This window comes from Suricata suricatta, chromosome 4 (genome assembly GCF_006229205.1).
Source record: "Suricata suricatta isolate VVHF042 chromosome 4, meerkat_22Aug2017_6uvM2_HiC, whole genome shotgun sequence".
Lineage (NCBI taxonomy): Eukaryota > Metazoa > Chordata > Mammalia > Carnivora > Herpestidae > Suricata > Suricata suricatta.
Window position 1 is genome coordinate 87,404,625 of NC_043703.1, and position 23,121 is coordinate 87,427,745.

The following is a 23,121-nucleotide window of genomic DNA, read 5'->3' on the forward strand; positions in this document are numbered from 1 at the left end:
GCTTGGTCCACAAAGTTGGTTTTGGACTATGGCCCTACCTCATGCTGGTTGTATGACTTGAAAGAAGTTCCTCTTCTACAAAATGTGGATAATAGCAGTATCCACTTTGTAAAATTATGATAATTGAATGATATCATGAATATAAAGCACTTAGCACCATGCCTGGAAAACTGTGATACTCAGTGAAATTAGCTATCAGTACTGAGACTGTCAGTGAGATCAGGAAGGATAAATCAATAAACCTAAAACAAAATGTGTTCAACAAGTTATATATAGTCACCTCCATGTCCCCTTTTCTGGAACAGTTAACTTTTGATCTTCCTCACTACATTATCTCCTGCTTCAGGAAGGGTGAGATGAATATTATGGTTTGAGGTATAATTCAAGAAGCTGTAAACACCAAGAAATTTAACCAAAAAAAAGTACTCAAGTAGGAAAAAGAAACATGTTTTGGAAACCATTGGGTTGAAGTAGAAAATGCAAGCAGGGTGATTTTTTTTTTAACCTGCTGTAGGGCCATATGGTTGCTGAATGTGTTGATGCTGGTTTTAAGATTCTTGAGTATTTTAAACTTGACATGTTATTTTTTTAATGATTTCAAACATCATTTCTTTCAGAGCCTTTTCCCAATGTTGCCGTAATATTGAACAGATGGCTCGGCAGCATTTACATTTGCATTTTGCAATACTGCCATGTTATTTGCACAATTTCTTATCAAAAACCTGTGATTCTTTCTCTACCTTTTCAAAATGGCTGTGATGCAACTGTAAATAGGTTCTTCCCAGAGTCTTGGGGATGTAGAAGACATTGGGATCACATATTGCTTCTTCTTTTCAATTTTATGTTGTTATATTTTTGAGTTTTATACTTACTGTTATTAGAACTCTCTCTCTTCACAAACAGCCCCATTCTTCCAATGACCAGAAGTCCTCATTATACTTTTGTGATATGAGTAAAAATGAGGTAATGTTAGTGCTAAAAGGAATCTTGAAGATAATACCAGCCCTCTCACATCTCCCTGTTTACTGCTCTAGCAATTGCTTGTCACTGTCTGAAGTCATCCTATATATTTTATTTATTTGTTGCCTAGCTCTACCATAGAATGTGAGCCCCACCAGAGCTGGGGCCCTGTCTGTTTGGTTTACCACCTTATCCCCAGCACTGGCCCAGCATGGATGCCCAGTAATCATCCGTGAATGAATGAATGAATGAATGAACTAATGAAGTAATTAATAAATAATTTTATAGATGCTGAAATTATTTCACAAGCAGAATATGAGTCCCTGAACATAATTGCTTTCTCCAATTTTTTTACTTTTTATTTTAGTTAGCTATATTTTTTAAGAGGGCTCTTCTAGGAGTGTTCTCCTGATAGTCTTCCTTGTTTTTTATGGTTGTTGTTGTTTTAATAAAAAATGACAATGTGCATATAAATAGGTAGTCCCATAGGAGAGTTTTGGGGGGGGGGGGCACAGTGGGATCAGTGCCAACATAATAAAGGCATTTTCTTGCTTAACAGATTGAAAAGACACAGGAAGCAGGAGAAGCTGTATTGATCGGAGCTGACTGTAGACCTTTCGTTTTAAAAGCATGTGATGATGAAAAATAAGCACACCAATATCTCTATTAAGATTCTTTGATTTTCTCTTTTTAAATGAGGACTGCTAGGGTGCCTCCTCAGCTCAGAGGGTGGTTAATGCAGCAGGCCATACTGTGTCTGACTGCTGGTTTCTTGGTTCTCATTTATCTGAGCTTGCCCTCGGTTATTGCTGTTCCCAGCCCATGACCTGCATTAAATATCTCTGTGACTTCAGGCTAGGAACTAGACTAAGATTTGTTCCATCTTAGCTTTGCACATAGAACAAATGGAGGCAAATTTGAATATGGAAGGTTACACTATGCTATATCTAGAAAAGGATCATTTAATCTAATTATTGCAAAGTGATGGCAGGTTATTTATCAGTAGAGTAACAAATTCTGTCTTTTAGCTTAGAGGTACAGTGAGAGGTGAAGAAACACTTTTATTGGTACAACCATGTGTCTAGAAAGCATTTTAGGCTTCATCAAGTAGGTCTTTATAGATATTAGGTTTTCTGTGAAAAGGGACAGGAGCTTCATCTCTGCTGAATGAAAACTTTGATTTTTCTAAAGCCAGAATTACAAAAGGATTTTAAAAGTGAGGGTCTTTGTACTGTGGGTTTATATTTCCCACTTCTGAGCCTAGATTTTGCCACAGGCAAGCCCATGAGAAGCTTCCAACAGTGCTCAGAGTAGGAGATAAAATGCTGTAGAGAACAAACTCCAGCCTAAATGCAGGAATGAAAAAAATGTTTTTAATTCTTTTTTTCTGGTCTTCACAATACACCAAATGTTTTTCATAAAACATTTATGCAGGTAAGATTTGAGTAGGCAGGGACAGAACATAAAAGTCAGCAGCTGGAGTTTAGTTCTTACCAATATGGTAGGGTTAGTTAAGTCCAGCGGAGGTAGGGGATTTCATGGTCCCCCTGTACTCGCCACCAAACCTTGGAAAAATCTTAACTTGTTTTAACATGAAGCTTTATTTATGATGTATTTCCTAAGACAAGGCTCTGTATTACAGGGTTAACTGTATAATAAATACTGCCTAAGGGTAGTATTTTCCTCAATAATGAGTTTAACCCTTTGTTTGCTGTGCCCTATAGCCATGTAACCTTTCTGTCTGTGAAAATGAATACTAATTATCATTATAAACAGTTCTTCTCATTATGTTCCAGTGGATGACATCTTTTATAGCTTCCTAATTATAAGCACACAGAACTGAAGTGCTTGAAGTTAAATAATGTAAACAGGGTTGTAATAGATTTTCATTTTGAATGCATTTATTGATTGTTAATTAAAATTTCTCAAATCTCTACCCAATTAATCCATTAATCCATTTAATTTATCAGATACTGTAATAACTCTGATTCTATACTTACAGATTGTAGTTATGGAATATTACTTTTATTCTCTTAAAAGGATTTCTTCATCAATACCTCATACAGACTTACAGTGCTATCCTAAACCAGAAGGTATAGATTTTTACCATTCAATATTTTATTAACCAAAAATTGGTTAGAAATGACCATGAGGATAGTCTTTTTAATTTTTAAAAATGTTTTATTTATTTTTGAGAGAGAGAGACAGCGTGAGCAGGGGATGGTCAGAGAAGGAGACACACATAGAATCCAAAGACAGGCTCCAGGCTCTGAGCTGTCAGCACAGAGCCTGACGTGGGGCTCGAACCCACGAACTGTGAGATCATGACCTGAGCTGAAGTTGGATGCTCAACCAACTGAGCTACCCAGGTGCCTCAAGATAGTCTTAAGGTTAGAGAGAATCTCACACTTTGAGGTGTGAGTTAATAACTAACTTCTGTTTAGGGTATCATTTAACTTCTGGTTGAACATGTAATCAATCAAAGAATCATACCCATTCTCTTTGAATGGTCCTGATTGTGAAAAAGAACTTTCAGGAAGCTAAAATGACCCCTGTAACTTTACCCCCATTAGTCCACTTTACCCCATGTGTCAAATGACCTAGCATAAGTTTAAACTCTTTTCCATAACAATGCCCTTTAAATATGTAAGATGTCTAGTGTGGCCCATTTAACTCTTCTCTTTCCATGACAGATTATTTCTACTGTATTCAGCTATTCCACAAATGCTTAGACCTCTCATCAGTCTTGCTGTCTTTTTCTAGACTCATGGAGCTTTCAACTCAGCAATGAAAGGAAACATTAAACACACAATACTAAGAGAAATGAGGTTCTCATAGTGGAAGGAAAAAATACTACAGGTTTATAGGTAGGAAAGGAGGTGGGGGAAGGGCTAACATAGCCCAGTGTTAAAACCTCTCTAGGTCGATAGGGATAACATGTGCACCAGATGAGCAGATTATAAACATAATGCCCCATCCCACACCCCCAATCCTCTTACTCTGTTCTAGTTTTCCCCCATAACATTGCATTTTCTAGTATACTATTTAATGTATTTATTATTTTACTATCTCTTTTCATTAGAAACTAAACTCCATGAGGGCAGGAACCTTTTTCTGCCAAATACAGTTTTGAATTCCTAGCATCTAGAACATGCTAGACACATAAAAATATTTATTCAGTGGTACTTATTTCTTAGGTATAGCTATTCAGTTATCTACCGGTCCATCTAACTATACTAACAGCCAATTCTGACATTTCCATCTCACCCACTGGGAGCTCTTCTAAGACCTTGACAGATACCTTGCAGAATCCAGATACATTATACTGAAGACCAAGGAAAATTGTAGAGATCACATCATCTGGCCTTTGTGAACTCATGTTGGCTCCTGGTAATCATTGTTTCCTTTCTTAAGTATGGAAATGCTCTCTTTGCAATTCTAAAATAAAATAATTTTCATATTTAGTGTTCAGCTCTCATGTGGAAGGAGCCCTGTTCAATGCCCTGTATAAATGTGTTGGCTCATATTTAGTAGGTGCTGTTATCACCCCTGTTTTATGACTGAAATCCATGACGTCTAGAGAAGTTAGGTAACTTCTGTTGGAACAAGTGTGAAGTGGTTAAGTGTTCTCTTAGTATTGCCACCTAACTGGCCCTTGAATTCCCTTTTAGTTTGTTCTATTCCTTATCAACTTGAAGATCATTCTTGATGTGGAAGCAGAAAAAAGAAGTTGAATTATGTTTTTTTCTGGCATCTGTTGATGTTGTGCTGTTTCACACAACCCCATCTACCTATGCAGTCACTGTCCTTTTTTTAATTATTCAAATATAATTGATGAACAATGTTATATTAGTTTCAGGTGTGCAACATACTGACTCAACAGTTCTGTACATTCCTGAGTGCTTACCACAGTAAGCACGGTCACCATCTGTCACCACCCTTCTTCCTCTTCACACTACCTTACAGGTTGTGCAAGTCCCTCTCTGGTTACGTGTTTATTAAATAGACTATATGTTTTATTCCTTTATGACTGTTAAGTGTTGGGGTATTCTTTTTCTGTAGCCTAAAGGAAACTGGTTTCTAAATATCATCCACCTTCCCAGTGGTAGAGATCAAGTCCATAATCAAACATGGCACTTTATTTATTGGCATTATGGTAGAAAGGAGGGCTTAATTAAATGATTTTTTTCTTTTTTCTTTTCCTGTAGACCTTTAAGTCATAGTGTTAGATAGAGAGTAATCTGACAAATTTTTTTTCAAACTTTCTGACTTAATTTGACTGTTCTTATTGGTATTTGTGACAAAATGATAATTTTTTGTTAAGTTGTTAAGCTGTTCCAACATAAGCCTGAGCGTGTTTTAGTTAGATTTCAAGCCTTTTAATATATATATTTATATATTACATATATAAACTGTTAAATTTTTCTCTGTACAAAAGTGAGATTGTTGGTACAGAAATTTGCCTAACAGATCAATTCCGGACTCTAACAATCTACTGAGAAAAGCCAAAGAAGCCAAAGGTTATGAAATCAAAAAGTGACCTAAGCACATAGTCTTTTTCCCAATGTTTCCCAGTATCTGAAGGATCTCATACATGGATCTCATACATAACATTGAATAGGAAACATCTGCATTCTCTCCAGGCAGAATCATGTCATGATGATCTCAGCATATTTAGAATGTGGCATTTATTTCTTATTTAAATTTTTGGTTTTGAAAATTTTTGTTTTTCTCCCTCTGGATTACAACTCCAAGAGGTTGTGATACCAGTGAGAGTGTGAAGATACAGAGAGATTATCTTCGTGTTGGGCTTTACACAGAAGCTTCAGAATAGGCATAGAAAACATCTCTGCCATCTTTATGGTAGGTCTCAGGAACTGCCATGTCTCTTCCTGAATTGCCCAGCAAAGACCAGCAGAGGATGCTTTATCTGGTGATGTTCTTTGAAATTCAGGAGTCAGTAGGTATTTTCAGGGACCCTCTGAGCCCTACCCTGATAGCAGAAAGTATTAATATTTAGGTTCAGGCCCAAGTACGCCAAGTTCCCCAGATGAACAAACTCACTCTCTCTTACACCGGGGCACACATACATGTTTTGAAGGAACTGAGTATTTTCTGGAATTGGAAGGGAAAAGATAAAATCCATTGCCATTATGGCAGGTATCCTCCCAATAGCCTGCAAATATTTTCCAAGACTAACAGTTAAAGCCACATCAGCAGAGTCCAGAATGAAAATGCTATAAATGTGCACAAGTTAAAAAAAGAAGAAGAAGAAGAAGAAGAAGAAGAAGAAGAAGAAGAAGAAGAAGAAGAAGAAGAAGAAGAAAATCTTTAAGTATGCCATTGTAGGTAGATTTTTTCTGAAAAATATAAAACTTTGAGTATTAAAATATCCTCACCAACCAATAGAAATGTGTACCAATTTCACACTCATGCTTTTCAGTGCTGCCCACTCCCACCTCTCGGGTCAGCCTCATTTTCAGCTGGATTTCTTCACTCAGCTTTTATTTATAGTATATCTCCTCAGAGAGCATACACAGAATCAGTTGATGTCAAGCACAGAAGTAATGAACTTTATTCTGCAGGTCAGGCAGACCTGAGACCTTTGGGGAAAGGTGAGATGATAATGGAGAAAGATTCATGAAGAGACAAGACATATTAAGAGTTTCTTGTGAATCTGTCCTTTACATCTTTTATCCAATTACATAAGTAAACTTAATAGAATGTGCCAAGCAGAATATTGTTAAATACTTAGTGACACTTCTGCCATTTACAGCAGTCCTTTTGCTTCATGGCTGAAAGAGAATTGATCAGCTATCTTACTGACACAGGGTAGAGCAGCCACTTCTGAATATCTTGTGTTGTCTAATTTCTTCAGCCACATCATATTACTCTCTCCATCTTGCAGGCTTTGTGTTCAGAATTCCATGATTGGAAAATAAAACTATGTACCAACCATAAATGATGGTCAAATGTATCTTTTCCTTTATATTTACCTCCATCATTTAAGAAAAAAAGGGAGAGGTACCTGGGTGACTCAGTTGGCTAAGCATCAACTTCAACTCAGGTCATGATCTCATGGTTCATGAGTTCAAGCCCCACATTGGGCTCTGTGCCGACAGCTTGGAGTCTGTAGCCTGTTTCAGGTTCTATGTCTCCTTCTCTCTCTCTGCCCCTCCCTTGTGTCCTCTCTCTCTCTCAAAAGTAAATTTTTTTTTTAAAGGAAGAAAGATATGTTGTAAGGATGCCCTGTCAAGTTCTACCTACAAAAAACACATAGTTTGTTGTTAGATTATATAGATGGGGTACAAGACAAGATTCAGAAAAATGTTAAAAAGGAAATGGCAAGTCTGCCTATCCTGTGAGGGTTAATAACGTCAGCACTGTCACTCACTTGTGTGGTCTTCCTCTCGCTCAAAGTAATGACTGCACAATTTTAGATGAAAGAACACAGAGGTCTTGAAGTGTTCTTGTCAATGTCAGATTACAGGTGGAAAGCATGTGTTCACTATTACTGTTACGTGGTTTCTTTACCCAGCTTTGACAGGACAGTGGAAGACAGCTTCACTATACACTATTCAGGCACTTTATTGAGACATGACCCTGTGGAAAAGCACTCAATATCAATCAGTGATCAAGATGTAAAACCGCTGTCTCTGGTTCTGATCTCTTTGTGCCATCAATAGATATTTGACAAGGTCAGTGCACTGACAGACCACTTAACTTTCTGAAAACCAAGTGCACATTTAACTATAAGCTTTGACTGAGGTTACTATTTTTCATTATAAAAATAATAGCATAATTGAAAGATCTTGTTCCGTGTCTAAAACTTTGATAGAAAATCGATTATTAACCCTTTAGTAATATTGCCTATTGATAGGAGACTAATACTGATACTAGTATGGTGATTAGGGAAGTCACATTACTTGCTAATGGCTTTTGCAGTAATGTGTATAAGCTTAATTTTAATGAAGTAAATACATGTTGATGTTCTAAGAATTTGTCTTTAAGATATCTCTGATGATTTATTTGGGTGGGGTGAGGCACGTAAGGCAAAGACATCTCTTTGTAATGTAGATTACCAGCCTTATTACTTATAAAGTATGAAAGTTTAATTTTTAAGAGTCTCTTATTAAAATATTATAAGATAATAATTATGAGTCTTATTAAAAATATATTGGCCTTTTATTTACTCATTCAACAAACATCATCAAGAGCCTACTATGTTGTGCAAAGTACTCTGCTAGGAATTGGCCATAAACACATAAATAAGAGACACCATATCCACTATAAAATTTACTCATAAAAATAAATGATATTTATCAATGGTTTTCTCATTCTGTTCTTTTCAGTTCAGTAAGGTATTTGTTAATACAATATAATCATATTTAAAAAGCTAATGTGGGGCCACCTGGGTGGCTCAATCGGTTAAATATCCTACTTTTGATTTCGGCTCAGGGCAGTCTCACAGTTCGTGAGTTCCAGCCCCACGCAGGGCTCTGCACTGACAGTGCAGACCCTGCTTGGAGTTCTCTCTTTCCTGCTTTCTCTGCCCTGCCCCACCGTCCCTCTCTCAAAATAAATAGATAAACTTTAAAAAATAAAAAAATAAAAATAAATAAAAAGCTAATGTGAAGGGGAATGGGAAGGAACTGCTTAGTGAGTATAGCATTTTACTTTGTGCTGATGGAAATGTTTTGGAATTAGAGGTGATTGTGATTTACTGTATTGTCTAAATACAGTAATACTAAATGCCACCAAATTGTATACTTTAATGTGGTTTACTTTATGTTATGTGACTTTCATCTCAATTTTTTTTAAGTTTAATGCAGTTTGTGGTTTGTTTCTCTTGATATATTTTTTTGGCTTTATGTTACATATTAGACTTGAGAAGTCTAGCTTGGACCCTTTCAGATGTTGTTTTGTAAAATTTAATAGAATTCTGAAGATTTTTCTCATAGGTCTTAAACATTTCTTATGAAGGTTCTTCCTTATTTTTCTTGATATTGTGGGTGGGAATTTTTTCATATTTTTTAATTGTTTATTACTGCTACACTGAAGAGGTATTGAGCTCTTTAGTTCATATCCAGCACTCTTTTTAAAGTTTATTTATTTATTTATTTTGAGATAGAGAGAGAGAGTGCATACTGGGGAGGGGCAGAGAGAGGGAAAGAGAGAATCTCAAGCAGGCTCCATGCTGTCAGCACAGAGGTCAACTTGGGACTGGATCTCACCCATATGAGATCATGACCTGCACTGGAATCAAGAGGTGGCTGTTTAAACAACCGAGCCACCCCAGCGCCCCTGTATCCAACACTTTTTAACGTCCCTTTTTAATAAGATTCACAGTAAAATCTTTTGGATTTTTCTAAGTATATGATCAAACATCTGTAGATGCAGATAATCCCAGTTTTACATATTTTCCTCAGTGATACAGTACTTCCAAAGGCCCTAATTAAATATTAAATCATTTTGCATTCCAGAACCCCACTAATTCTTGTGATATTTTATTGAATTATATTTACTAACAATCTGTTGAGGATTTTATATTTATCTTCATAAGGGATATTGATTATTCTCTTAGGTTTTTAAGCTAATTTAATAAAATCACTCATAGCTTCCATTACTGTCTACTCTGGAAAAGAAAATATATGGAATTAGTTTCCCTTGAAAGTTTGAAATTCTTCACTTTAAAACTATCTGATTTGAAGCCATATTTGAAGCTAATTTTAATTTTAATTTAATCTGCACTCTCAGGGTTATAACTCCAATCTCTTTTATTTCTTAAATCCTTTTTCCCCCAGAAAGTTGCCAGTTTCATTGAAAATTTTCATTTTTGTATTATATTTTTTAATATCAATATCAATATCTTCTTATAATCCCTTCCATATATTTTATCCTTTTCTTATATCAAATTATGTTTATTTGGGCATTCTTTTCATTGAAAAGATTTTTAAGTGACTTCCTATTTTTGTCTTGGGTGGCATGTTTTGTTTTTGTTTTAATAAATTATATTTTGACTTTGTAAACTCTACTGATTTTTATGTTGTAAATATTTCATTGGTTTTCCCTATGTGTTATTTTCTCCCTTTTATATTTCTCTTGATTTTAAATTTTTAATTGATTGCCTAGCATCCACATTTTCTTTTAAACCATAGTATAATTTTTTAGTGTGTGAATTTTTCTCTAAGAATATTTTGGGGTGTCCCATAATTTTGTTTTGTGGTATTTTATTTATAAGTGTGTGATATTTGTTTTATTCCAGGAATTCTAGAAGATTTTTATATCTGTATGGTGTTTAATTTGTAGCTCCATTGTTTTGATAACTTGTGGTTCAAGAGCCTGAGCTATAAAACAACTGCTTTTGTGGAATTTTTTTGCACCCTACCGTAGCTCAGTAGATGACTGCTGCAGCCGCTGCCTGTCTCGTGTGTGCCTGGAAAGCTGGGATTCCCATCTAAGATCATAATATCTAACAATTCAGTTTTATACATTTTAGTTAACTTCTCAAATTTTCTATCCCTCTATATAGTTTCTTTTGGAGGAGGGTGCAGCATCCTTTGTCTATTAGGAATGATAAGGGTGGATTAAACACTTCCAACCGTAATAATTCTGTTTCTCTGCCTTTTTCCTAGCAGACCTTATTTTGATGCTGTCTTACTTGCCTGGACTATATTTTTCCTCATTCTGTATTGTGCTCTCCAGTTAATGTTTTTGTTTTTTGTTTTTTTGGTGTTTTTTTCCTATGAACCGTCCTTTAGTTGATATTAATATTGCACCGTCTGTCCTCATTTTGTTTGCGTTTTTATATATACCTTTGTACATCTTTTTCTTATTTCTCTTTTTCCTGTCAGTGCATAAATGTCTCAGTGATGGTGTGACAGTAGAGGCAGAGAGAAAGGGATGGATGTGAGCAGCAGAGCAAAAGAGCAGATTCAGGGGATAAGAGGGGCCTGAAGAGGGATGAAGAGGGTTTTTAGTGTGGGTGGGAGCAGAGTGCAGCCCTCAAAAGGGGAGGAGTTAGGTTGGGTGTAAGACAGGCTGAATCGGAGAGAGAACTAACTGGCTGCCTCCCTGTCTGCAGGTGACCTTGGCCTTAGGTGAGGCTGGGGGTCCCGCCAGTGGATGAGCTTCTCATGGGATTACGATGATCCCTGAATTCGAGCTTACGTCCTGGCCACTGCCCTGGTGGCATTGATGGTTCTTTGTAACTCAGTTTTCTGTAAATCAAAAATAGTAAGACTAGTTTTAAAATACTTCAGCAGAAGTATTAAAGAGTGTGCATGTGATAAACAACTTCTAAAATGCTCGAGGGCCTTTGGAGTGCTTGCAGACAAGCAAAGGCATGTCTTTAAAGTAGCTTTATTTTAGAATGAAAGTTCTGTCTTAAATGTGTCCGATGAAGAGTTAAACTATTTTTGAAAATAGGACGTGCACAGCTTCATCTATGCAGCAAAATGCCATTTCCCACTGATTTGATCGAGTCTTTTCTCCTTAAGCCTTGCTTGCTTCTTCCAGGGCTCTGTGCTTAGCATGGTAATTAGGGACTTCTGCTCTCACTGATAGGATGCTCCTGGCTATTTCTCCAGCTCCACTTTCCCACAGCTTAGCTCCTTACATTTCCCTGGCAGAGTGTGTGGTGTGTATTTTTAAGTGGTAGGATTTGGGCAAAGCAGTTCTGTGAAAAAGGAACGTGATAGACAAGGCTGTAGAACAGGAGAATCAGCTGGGGTTGCTAGCTTTTAATTGAAGTTTAGTTGGAGGTTCAATGAGGTGAGACTGTTATGACAGATTTCAAAACATAATGATAGGAAATGGGGTGGGTTCATCAAAGTCACAGTAAATATGGAGCAACGGCTCAGCAACTCAGCATGAAACAACAGTTACAAACCCTTAAAAAAATATAAAGTAATTAAAATGTGCATTGTGCAGTCCTCCTTCTCAGTGGGTACCTTTCCAGGGAAAGCAATAACTTTATTGTGAAAAATATAAACACAAATTTAGAGATGTAAATTACATGCATGTTTAATCTGGTTCATAAACACTGAAAGTTTTGAAAACATAAATATAATCAAAGTACACGACTGCAGCTGAAACCAGATTTGAGAAAGACGTCAAGAAGGTGAAAGGCCCTCCAGTCTCCCCCAAACCCTCACCCCTTGCCCACTCCAATCCCACCTGCCCACCCCCTTTTGTGTAATTGGAAAAGAATAAGTAGGGATTCTTTCCTCCAGTTTCAGGGGACAAAAATGCTTGTCTTCAATCTGTTAATGTCACATAAGGAATTGTGGTTTTAACCCTTTCTGTCCACTTTCTCTCCTGTCTTTTCCCCCTTTGGTCTATACATGTGATGTTGGAAGTTAGTAGGACACAGGGTGACTAAGTATTGGATAATGTGCAGCATGGGAATTTACCCAAATACTCTCCAGATGCTTTAATTTCTGTATTTCAAGCATAACAGTGACCTCAAATTGTGCCAGTTTTAAAGGTTGATCTTAGACAAGATGACAGTAGAAAATGCACTGAACTGGTATTGAAGAAATGAGTGTGGCAGCTTGGCTGCCCCTTCTTGCCAGAAGAATTTGGGGCAAAATCTTTCACTTCTCTGGGCCACAGTTTCTCCATCTGTTAAACTCACTGAACTGGCCTCAGATGAGCTCTAAGGTTCCTTCCAATTCAGACTTTCTGCAGTCCTGTGCCTCACAGACCCACTGCAACCAAGATGAGGTCCTAGAGATTCAGATTCAAGATGGTACCCTTCTTAGGTCCCTACGTGTCTCCAGGAGTAAGAAATGTTCCAGAGGAGGCCCAGGATTTCCTCTGCCAAGGACTCTCCATTCTGTAATTTAAGCCCAGGGTTCCCTGACACTGTCATTCGAAGTCGTTTGTCCTGGCTTCAGTCCTGATACTTTCTCAGCTTTAATGAGGGTCTCTCCCAGTAGAGAATGACCTGATGTCTGTCCAGATCATCAAAACTCATGGTTGGAGCAGTCAATGAAATGACCCAGTGTATTAATCTTGCATACTCCATCTATAGGCATCTATACTGTATTTCTCTCTCAGTGAATCCCCTTTTTAGAATAGGATAGTGGAAATTTATAGGAGTACAGGGAGAAAATATCCATAAGAGCAACCTGTCATTTATATAAATCACTTCAAATGAAATTAAAGTGTGGTGTTCAGAGAAAATATATCTTTAAGGAGTCAACCCAAAGTTTACTTTAAAGAATCTTTTTAGTATTTTGTGTATCTGGGTGAGTCTACCAGGTGAACATGAAGTCAAGTGTTTCTTGATTGACCATTTTAAGGTGGAAAATAGAAAGTACATGGGAACTTAGCATTTACTCTGACAGTATGTTATGCAGTAGAAAAGAAGTAGGACTTAGAAGTAGGATAAGAGAAATGGTTGTGAGTTTGAAGACAGATTTTCCAATTGAGACCACTTATCCCCACTACTGAACTCGAAAGGAGCTTATTTTAAACACCACTGAGCCCTGGCCGGACTGAGACTTTACCATACAGCCTCTGTGATGACTGCCTCAGGCTGTCCTGTAAAGAAAGTAAGTAGGTTTGGGAAGGTTCCAAGAAGAGCTCTTTGACCCAGTTTGATTGGAGTGTTAGAATGGTGAAGTTTCTAGAGCAGTCCTAGGATAAGGCACTGGGGATGAGAGGAGAGAGTTATTAGATGTATGTCACCAAACTGGAACTTTTTGGGAAAACAGGAGGCATGGGTGTAGGAAAAGATAATGAAATATTATTAAAAGCATGTGGTTCTCCTAATCCTGCCATACTATTTTAGTCTGTTCTTGATTTAGACATATATGTTGTGTTCATGCACTGTGAGCAACAATGGTTGTGCCTTATGCATTTTGTTCATAATCTTTTAGTGATGAACCAACATGGAGTAATTTATACAAAGAGAATGTTCCTATTTTAACTAAAACTTAGCAAATAATCCATAAGGAAACAAACTTTCCCTAAAGTTCTCAAACTATTGGATTAAAGACCTAAATATAAAAACTAAAATTGTAAAACACTGAAAACATGGGTACATCTTTCAGAACCTTGGAATTAGCAATGATTTCTTAGATATGACATCAAAAGCAAAGGAACAAAGGAAAAATAGATAAAATGGACTTCATCAAAACTAAAAATTATGTACATCCTTGAACTACCAAGAAAATGAGTAATCCATAGAATGCAAGAAAATATGTGCAAATCATATGTCTGATAAGGGTTAAGGATCCAGAATATATAAAGAACTCTTACAACAAACAATCATTAAAAACAAAACAAACAAAAAACAGTTAAAAAGTAGGCAAAGGACATTTCCCCAAAAAGATATGCAAATGACCAATATGCACATGTAAAGATGCTCACCATCAATAGTCATTAGGAAAATGCATATCAAACCTGTAATGAGATACTATTTTATGCCCAGTAGGATGGGTACTATGAAAAACAAAACAATGCAAAACCAAAAATAAACAAGTATTTGTGAGGATGTAGAGAAATTAGAACCTCCATATATTGCTGATGGGAATGTAAAATAGCTATGTGGAAAACAGTTTGGCAGTTCCTCAACAAGCTAAGCATAGAATTGCCATATGACCCACTAATTAAACTCCTAATTATATACCCCAAAAAACAGAAAGCAGATGTTCAAACAGAAATTTGTACATGGATGTTTGTAGAAGTGATATCATAATAGTCAAAGTGGAAAAGTCAAAATGTCCATTGGTTAATGAATAGATAAGCAAAATGTGGTATATCCATATAGTGGAATATTATTCAGGCATAAAAAAGAATGAAGTATGATACATTCTATAATATGGATGAACCAGGGTGCTTGGGTGGCTCAGTCATTTGTGTATCTGACTCTGGATTTGGGCTCGAGTCATGATCTCATGGTACGTGGGATTGAGCCCTACATCAGGTTCTACACTAACAGTATGGAGCCTGCTTATGATTTCCTCTTTCCTTCTCTCTCTGCTCCTCCTCACCCAAATAAATAAACTAAAAAAAAAAAAAAGGAGGAACCTTGAAAACATTATCTTAAATGAAACCAGCCAGACATAAAAGCCTACGTATTTTATGATTCCATTTATATTCCATTTATTCCATGAAATATCCAGAATACAAAGATCCATCAAAACAGAAAGTTATGGTGATCAGGGGCTGGAGAGAGAGAAGAATGGAGAGTTCCTGTTGAAGGGGTATGGGAACTCCATTCAGGGTTATGAAAAACTTCTAGAACTAGATAATGGTGGCATTGTGACTGTATTTAATGCCAGTAAATTATACACTTTTAAATGGTTAGAATGGCAAATTTCATGTTTACATATTTTACCACACACACACACACATACACACACACACACACACGAAGTTTCTAAACTTATATAAACCTTGGTAATGAAATACCTTTGACAAATGAGCTCAGGTTTGCTAACAGATTAGAGATATTTCAAGCACAGCTTTGGGATTGGGGAAAGCTCCGTTCTGGTCCAGGCACTGCTGTTATGTGGCAAGGGGCAGTCATGTAAACTTTGTGGGCCTCCATTAAGGGAATTGGACAAATTCTCTCAATCTTGTGTGGGACCTTTTCAAACTTCATATATCTTCATTCTTCATTCACTCTGCTCCCTTACCCAGCATGAAGGGTAGAATATTTCAAACAGAGTGTTCTTCCACCGGATAAAGGGGGTGGAGTGGCACACACGGGTGGGGAGGGTGCAAAGGTGTGCTCTTTGGCAGAGTCTTTGCAACATTCCAAAGTCCTGGAGCCATTTACGGTACTCCACACATTTCTAAGACTACAGGAAGTAGGGTCTTTCATTTCTTTGTGCAGTGTCATATAGCCAACATTTACCACACATATCCAAGACTGTGTGAAGCACAGCTGAAAAGACACAGAGCCCCTGAATTTGTGGCGTGTATGTTCTGTGGGGAGGAGATATCAGAAAGGAGCTAGTTATTGAGTATGGTAAGTGCTCTGAAGAGGTAAATACACTGAGGAGGAGTACTCCAGGCTTAGCTATGGCTGCTCTGAGGAAGTCCTGACTGACCTGTGATCTGCAGGCTGACTTGGAATTAACCAGGAAACCCAGGAAGGGGCACACTTGCTTCCTGTTGGAGAGAGAACAGTGAAGAGGACAGGAAAGTGGGCTTGGAGAAGACTGAAGACAGCCTTGTTCTAGAATGTCATGCTGAGCTGTGGCCAACCTCACTGAATTAAAAGGCCAGGGGAAGTAGCTCCCTGAGACCACAGTGGACACTCCTACCAGCAGATGCTGCTTTCATGTCCCCACCATACCACTTCCTGCGCTCTGAGCTATGGAACCAGCAGTAACCACACAGCATCTCTGGATCTTAAAATGCTCCCCAGTGTCGGCTCTGACCTGAAGCCACCATTCCTCAGAGTCCTTAACATCTCCACAGCACAGGGCAGTGTGGGTCACAGAACAAGTGGCTATGGAGTATGACACCCAGCATGCTTTGCGAATGTTGAGAGGATGTTTCTCCTTTTGGTCTTTCAGTTTTCTGCTCATCAAACCAGTAAATCTGGGCTTTGAGGATGGTGGAACTACCAGACTTTTACGTAAAAAGTGGGAATGGACTTTTACTTAAGCCTTAATAAGCCACTGTACTCAGCAAAGCCAGTACACATATTTGGTGGGTGAACTGGTTCCACTTTTGCAGTGGAGGCCACATTTCCCCACATGACAGAGCCCAAGGTGAAGAGCTCACACCTGCCCATCGGCTGTTATCCTCCTAGGAGCCTGCCCTGCCAAGCATGGCCGTGACTGGAGGTCTCTGAGCTGAAAGTCAGGTGTATGCAGTGCCCCTGGCTGACTGTCTGCTGTGCCGTAGAGGAGTCAGGAGCAGTCATAGCCACTGCCCCATTAAGGAAAGGAGCTCATCAGTAAGCCCCACATCAGGCATCCCTGATGCAAACTCAAGTTTAGAAGCTTATGTGTCATCTTTTCTTTTTAACCATAAATCTGTGCTCTAAGGCCTAATTTGGTGTTTTTTTCCTTTGCTTTCAGGAGAGTAGATCTGGAGACACAAACAGCTGTGTTGAAGAAATAATTCGGGTAAGGACTTTTTTTTTTCTTTCTAACAAATCTTACCAATTGGTTGGACTAGATTCCAAATAGAAGGCGGCATGTGACTATGTTGTCCAAGGAGGCTCTTGTTTGCTTCTTGTATGACATTTACCTTTTCTGAAGGCAATCATATAGTTGCCCAAATGTCGCTTTACAAAAGCAATTCTTCTTTTCAAAATCTAAGAGCTACACATCAACCCAGTGCTGAGGTGACACTGTATTAAAGTAATCAGCTACAAGACAGAAGAACAGAGTTGAGATGAAAAATATGGTTGTGCTTATATTTGGATGCCCCCATTTGTCACCCTACTATTTAAAAGCATCCTTTAATAGTCTGTACTTCCCAGTCAGGCAAGGGTTACCTTGTTAGTTTTCTCCTAAACTTAATTAGAATCAGAAGCACTCGTGTCTGGAGATTTATTTCCATATTGTTTTGCATTTTTGCCTGTTACTCTCTGTGAGACTGTCCTTTTCATCATCATCATTTCTAGTAGCTACCCTCCGTGAACTGGTTTCACACCCAGATTCACCTAAGTTGGGCTTTCCTGCCATATTAATGTTTTCCTGATTATTCAAACTTGTAATCAGGATGTCATCTTCAACCCATATTTTTTCCTCACTCATATTTTTTCAGGGGAGTAACTTGATAATTTACATTCTCAGAAAGCTGATATTACACTGGGCAAAACACCAAGACAAATTAGACCAGATGGGATGGCAATTCCCTACAAAGAAAAAAACCTTTATTTTAATATGTTTCGAACTTTTGGACATCCTACACACTTTTTCTTGAATTGCTAATGAATGACAGTAATATAATTATTTGGTTTAAAATTTTGCATTAATCATCAAATTGTTTTCAGAGACAGGGTTTTTTTTCCCCCCTTCCTGGAAAGCATTATTTCATAAATAAACCTTTTAACTCTAAGTTAACAAAAATAATGAATTGAAGTTTGATCTGTTGAGTTCATAATGAGTTTTGTTTTCTGACAGATTTATATAGAAAACAGTTGTCAAAGTAGGTAGCTTCATTTCTGGCATTTAATATATGTTAAATAAAATACATAGTGTATTTTATATCTCTATTATCTCTAACCTGGAGCTTTGTTTCAGATTAAACAACAAATAGTGCATAGTGCTGATATGCTTGTCCTATTTCTCTTTTGACATTCTTTCATGTTTGCGATCCAACTATTCAATGTTAAAGCCATCTTCCTTTGATTGGTTATGGTATTGATGTCAGCAAAATGCTAATAGCAGAACACACCAGTTTCACTATTTATAAAATCCTACACTTCTTATTCTTATCCTTTATTATCATTTCTGAAGTTATGTTAGAAATCTGACACTTGACCTTTCTTTTCCGTACTCCAAACAGGGCTTAAAGTTTGAATACAGGCTTGAGCAATTCACACACCAAAAGGATATGGTTTAGGTAATATAAAATTCACTTAAACTGAATGTTGCAGTCAAGAGTTTTAAAGCATTATTATTCTTTTTCTTAAGAGAGTTGAAGAGAGCCTTATACCCCCTCATCCCACTCCTACTTCCTGATTCTGCCCCTCATACTCCACTGATGCTGCCTGCCACACCTGCCTGGAATCAGGCTTAGAACGAAAGGGAAAGCCCAGACCAACCAGATCATTGATTTGTAAGCATGTGCAAGGTAAAGGACAGTGGAGATGATGGATTCATCAGAAGACAACTGAGCTCTCTTTAATGTTACAATCTTCCTAGAGCCCATGAGGAGTGGTCCAGGATGGGAGACAGTATAGACTCAGAGGAAACAGAGGTGATAGTGGTGCTGTTGTTGTCCAGGTGGGGCCTTCCTCTGTCCTCACCAGTCAACCTGTGGTGTTAGTAGTAGTAGGTGCTGATCCTAGAGGATCATGTCGGTATTCCCAGTTTGCCTGAATGTTTTCCTGGCTGTCCTCTGCCTCGCTCACACAAGTCATTCTTTGGGGCTCTTTCTCTCTTGTCCTAAGTACGCCCTCTTTTCCATACACAAGCACAGGGCTCCTTCTATTACAGCCTCTTGTACATATTGTATATCTGCCAAACGTCAATATTCCTCCCACACTGTGGCCTTGAATTCTGCAATTGGGAATTCATGATCTTCTTGAATGAATAAATAAATGAGTGAGTAAGTGAAGGAAGGAAGGAATCCTCCAAGGGAGAAGGGAGAACATCATTGTTATAGCTCACAAACAGATTCCATTTGCTCTAAATCATCGACATGATGTATTGGCTTAAAAGCAGTGGGTTCTCATGGATAGTCTTTGTGGAGCCCAGGCTTCCTTATCTCTTTCTCTCCCCTTATGATCAGCAAGGTAAACCTAATGTGGCCAAGGTCACCAAGGTTCTTGTTACTGATAGGCATCTCTCTCTTATTGTGGAGAATGAGCAGGTCATGAAGGTGTCTTAAAATAATGAAAATTGAGATATTCATTTAACAAGTTTTAGCATTCCCTTTCCATGTGGGAGGTAGTAGAGAACAATAGCAGGCCAAGCAGACATGACCCTCTTGAAACCAGCAATGTGCTGGAAAATATAGATACTAAGTTTTATTTGTAATCATATAAATAAATGTCTAATATTAATTGTGATGAATAGGCAGTGTTCTATGAGAGCCCACTATAGGGCACATGACCCTAATTTTAGGTCTTCTGTGAGGAAGCAACATTTGGACCAATATTTGGAGTTGAATAGGAAATCGACATAGGAGAAGAATATTGAGACTGCCAGCAGAGGGACAGGAAGAGTTTGGCTAGTTAGGGACCCAGAAGGGCAGTGAGGCCAGAGTGGCTAGAGAGCAGGTGGAAAGGTAGGCAGGAGAAGCCAGGCAGGCTGTTCCTTCTCAGCCACATCCAAGATAAGTGTAGGGGAGCCAGTGAAGGAGCTGAGTCAGAGTGATGTGATCAGATTAGCTGTTTAGATACTCTACCCTGACTGATCTGCTGAATGGATTGAGAGGAAAAGGGGAAGAAGAAAGAGGAGAGGCTGTTGCAGCTGTCCAGATGAGAGGTGCTTGACAGGGCACTCTCAGGCATGGAAACATTGAAGGAGATGCTGGATCGAGGGGGTGGGATGAAATAATAAATTAATTTTTTGACATGTTGAGTTTGAAGTACCTTTGAGACAATCTAGCAAACATGGAGAATGTAGATGAGCATACACCCATCTGGGGCTCAGAACAGAGGTCTAAAGCTGCACGCCAATGTTGTTGGTAATAAAACCATAGAAATAGGTTAATTTACCTGGAGAGAGGAGAGACTGAGAAGCAATGAAAGCTGAAATACAACATTTAAGGGCCAGGGAGAGTAGGATCCACCTGCAAATGAAAGTGAGAGGGCATGACTCAGGAGGTTGAGGGATAATCATGGCCATGGAAGTCCTAGAATGCAGGGAAAGAGAGTTTCAAGCTCAACAGTGTATAGGATTTCTGAGGAGAAAGAAGAGACAAGGATTGAAAACCACTTCATGGATTGGACTCAAAAAGCTCATCAGTTATTTTATTGCATGCTGTTTCTGTGGAGCAGAGGGAGCAGCATCCAGACAAGAGAAAACTGAGAATATAGCACCAATGAGTTGAGAGACCTTTTATGAGGAAAGGCCATGATTCCCATTCAGGGCCTTTCCATCTGCAATCAATCCTATAGATAATAACAGATGAAGATAATAACAGATAATAACCAATAGATGAAGAGCTAACATTTGTGGAATGTTTATTACAGACAAGAAACTTTTCTCAGTTTCTTACGTGTGTTAACTCTAACCATCACAGATGCCGCATAAGCCAGGCACTGTTTAACATCCCCATTTTACAGAAGAAGAAAGTTAAACACGGCTTTCCCAAGGTCATACAACTAGAAAGTGGTAGAGCTGGGACTTTAACAAGCACCTTCCGGCACCAGCACCCTCTCTATCTTATCTACCAAGCTGTCTTATTTAAATGAAGAAGTCCACCTGGCTCAATAATGAAATCACTCAGGCATTTTGCCATGAAAGGGAGGTTTCCCATTACCACGTGTTTATGATTTGGAAGTGCCAGATCATGCATTTGTGCACTTGAACTCACAGAGGTTTTATGGCCAACATTATCAACCTCATCTTTAACTTCTTCCTTTTCTCTCTCTTATTTTTGCTGAGGTGACTGTTTTCAAGCCATTTGAATATTACATTACGTTCTAAAGTGTAATTATTTTTTACTCTTACTCAGAGAATTTTAATCCTGAGACCTAATAAATCTGTGTATTATTGCAAAATTCATTTAACCTAGGGAGAAATTATAACTGAGCTCTAAGAAGATGGGCAATATGAGCTAGGAGCCCTCATGGCTAACATATGTTTGTAAGAGACAGTTTTTTAAGTTACACTATATTTCATTCTTAAAGGTTCCAATGCTGTAATACTTAGGTGCTTTCTGTAGCATTATCCATTAACATAGAATGGCATTAACATTTGTTCAGCAAATAAAATCCGTTTACAACTTAATGGGGTTGTGCAGGGCTAGAATCTAGGATGCACAAATTTTATGCAAGACAGCTCTAGATGGAGTTGAGGAGGAGCGCTACTTATACTGTGATGAGCCTTCCTAATAAAGAGACCAGTGGCTGAGATTCTGGTTTGGGCGCAAAGGACGAATTTAGAGACAATTTCGATGTAACATCAGAGCCAATTATCTTCTTGGTTTTCATCTTTAGTCACTAATTCAATTCCAACATCCTATGAAATCTTTATAGTGAATATTTACACAGAGTTGCGTTTCTGTTGATAGGAAGAGGGTAACTGGTACTTGTTTGGATTCTGGAGACCCAAATCAGTTTCTTGACACTACAGTTGGACAACTTCTAGCACAAAAGGAAATTCCTTTCCTAGTAACTAAGGAGCCTGCTGGATGAGATTTCTGGTTTTGATTCCGGGAGATCAGTGAGTAAGCAGAACATCAAAAGCAGCATCATATGAAGTGCACATTATTATGGCCCCGTCACATGTTCAGATGCTCATGGTGGGCCAAGGCAAACCTTGCTTAAATGTCTACTTGCTCCTTAACCCAAATGGCAATATATTAGACACTCTATAGAGAAAATAAAGAACAAACAGACAACTTGTTTTAAGTGACCTATTTGGGTCATTTGCACAAGTGGGTTTCAGTCCAATCTCTCCTGCTTCAGACCAGACGAGCTTTTAGTTTTAGCTCATGCTCTTTCCTTTGCCAATTATTTCATTTGTTTCAAACAGTAAAGATTTTATAAGTGATAAAATGAAGCCCATGAATGGCAAAATCAGTCCAGGTATCGCTTCTCAGGAGCCCATCAATACATCCCATTACTTGTTGTAGTGAAATAACATCAAAGCAAAAGTAAACCTGATGTAGGCGTGGAGAAATTCACCAGATAAAATCTACAAGTCTTGTCCAAGATGAAGTATTGGTTGGTAGTGTTTTGTTTTGATTTTTCTTTTCATATTTGATCATCTGAATGGATAGAGACAGAAATACCACAATTTATATCTTATTTTATAACCATAAGTCTATTTTTAAGAGATGTTATTATGCTAGTCCTTTTGGTTGAAACCACAAACCCTACTTAAATGACTCCATTTCTGCTTGCCAAGGGCATCTTTGTGCCTGTGAGGAGTATCCATTGGCCTGCTCCTACATTTCAGTCATTTGGCTATACTCTGTAGACTTTATGATGACTCTAGAGGTGTTCAGTTTCTAACACAGGTGAGGCAAAAGACCACTCTAAATAAGAATCTGCTCTGATCCCACAGACTTTGGGAGTGATGACTGAAGGAGCCTCAGAGGTCTAGAAGCTTTTGTTAGGCACAGATGGCTTTGCCTTTCTCTTTTTACCTGTCTCATTTTGATACATACCATCAGAAATTAAAAAGGCATTTACAGAACCATGGGGATAGAAGACCAAGGGAATGTTAGCAGCCCATGTAGCTAGAGGCATGTGGAAATATTCTTTCTGCCCTAGCAGTCAAGAGTGAATTCTAATACCTCGGCTGATAACTTTACATGAGTGTTTGTCAATATTTTACTATG

The 23,121-nt window shown here is 38.1% G+C and overlaps 1 protein-coding gene across 1 annotated transcript in view; it reads left to right on the forward strand.

Annotated features, from left to right (window-relative positions):
* AFF3 (AF4/FMR2 family member 3) overlaps nt 1-23,121 on the forward strand; it is a 525,761-nt gene that overhangs the window by 231,609 nt on the left and 271,031 nt on the right. Inside the window, exon 7 of the mRNA XM_029938501.1 lies at nt 17,010-17,057. Coding sequence (XP_029794361.1) covers nt 17,010-17,057 — 48 coding nt within the window. The remainder of the gene's footprint in view (nt 1-17,009; nt 17,058-23,121) is intronic.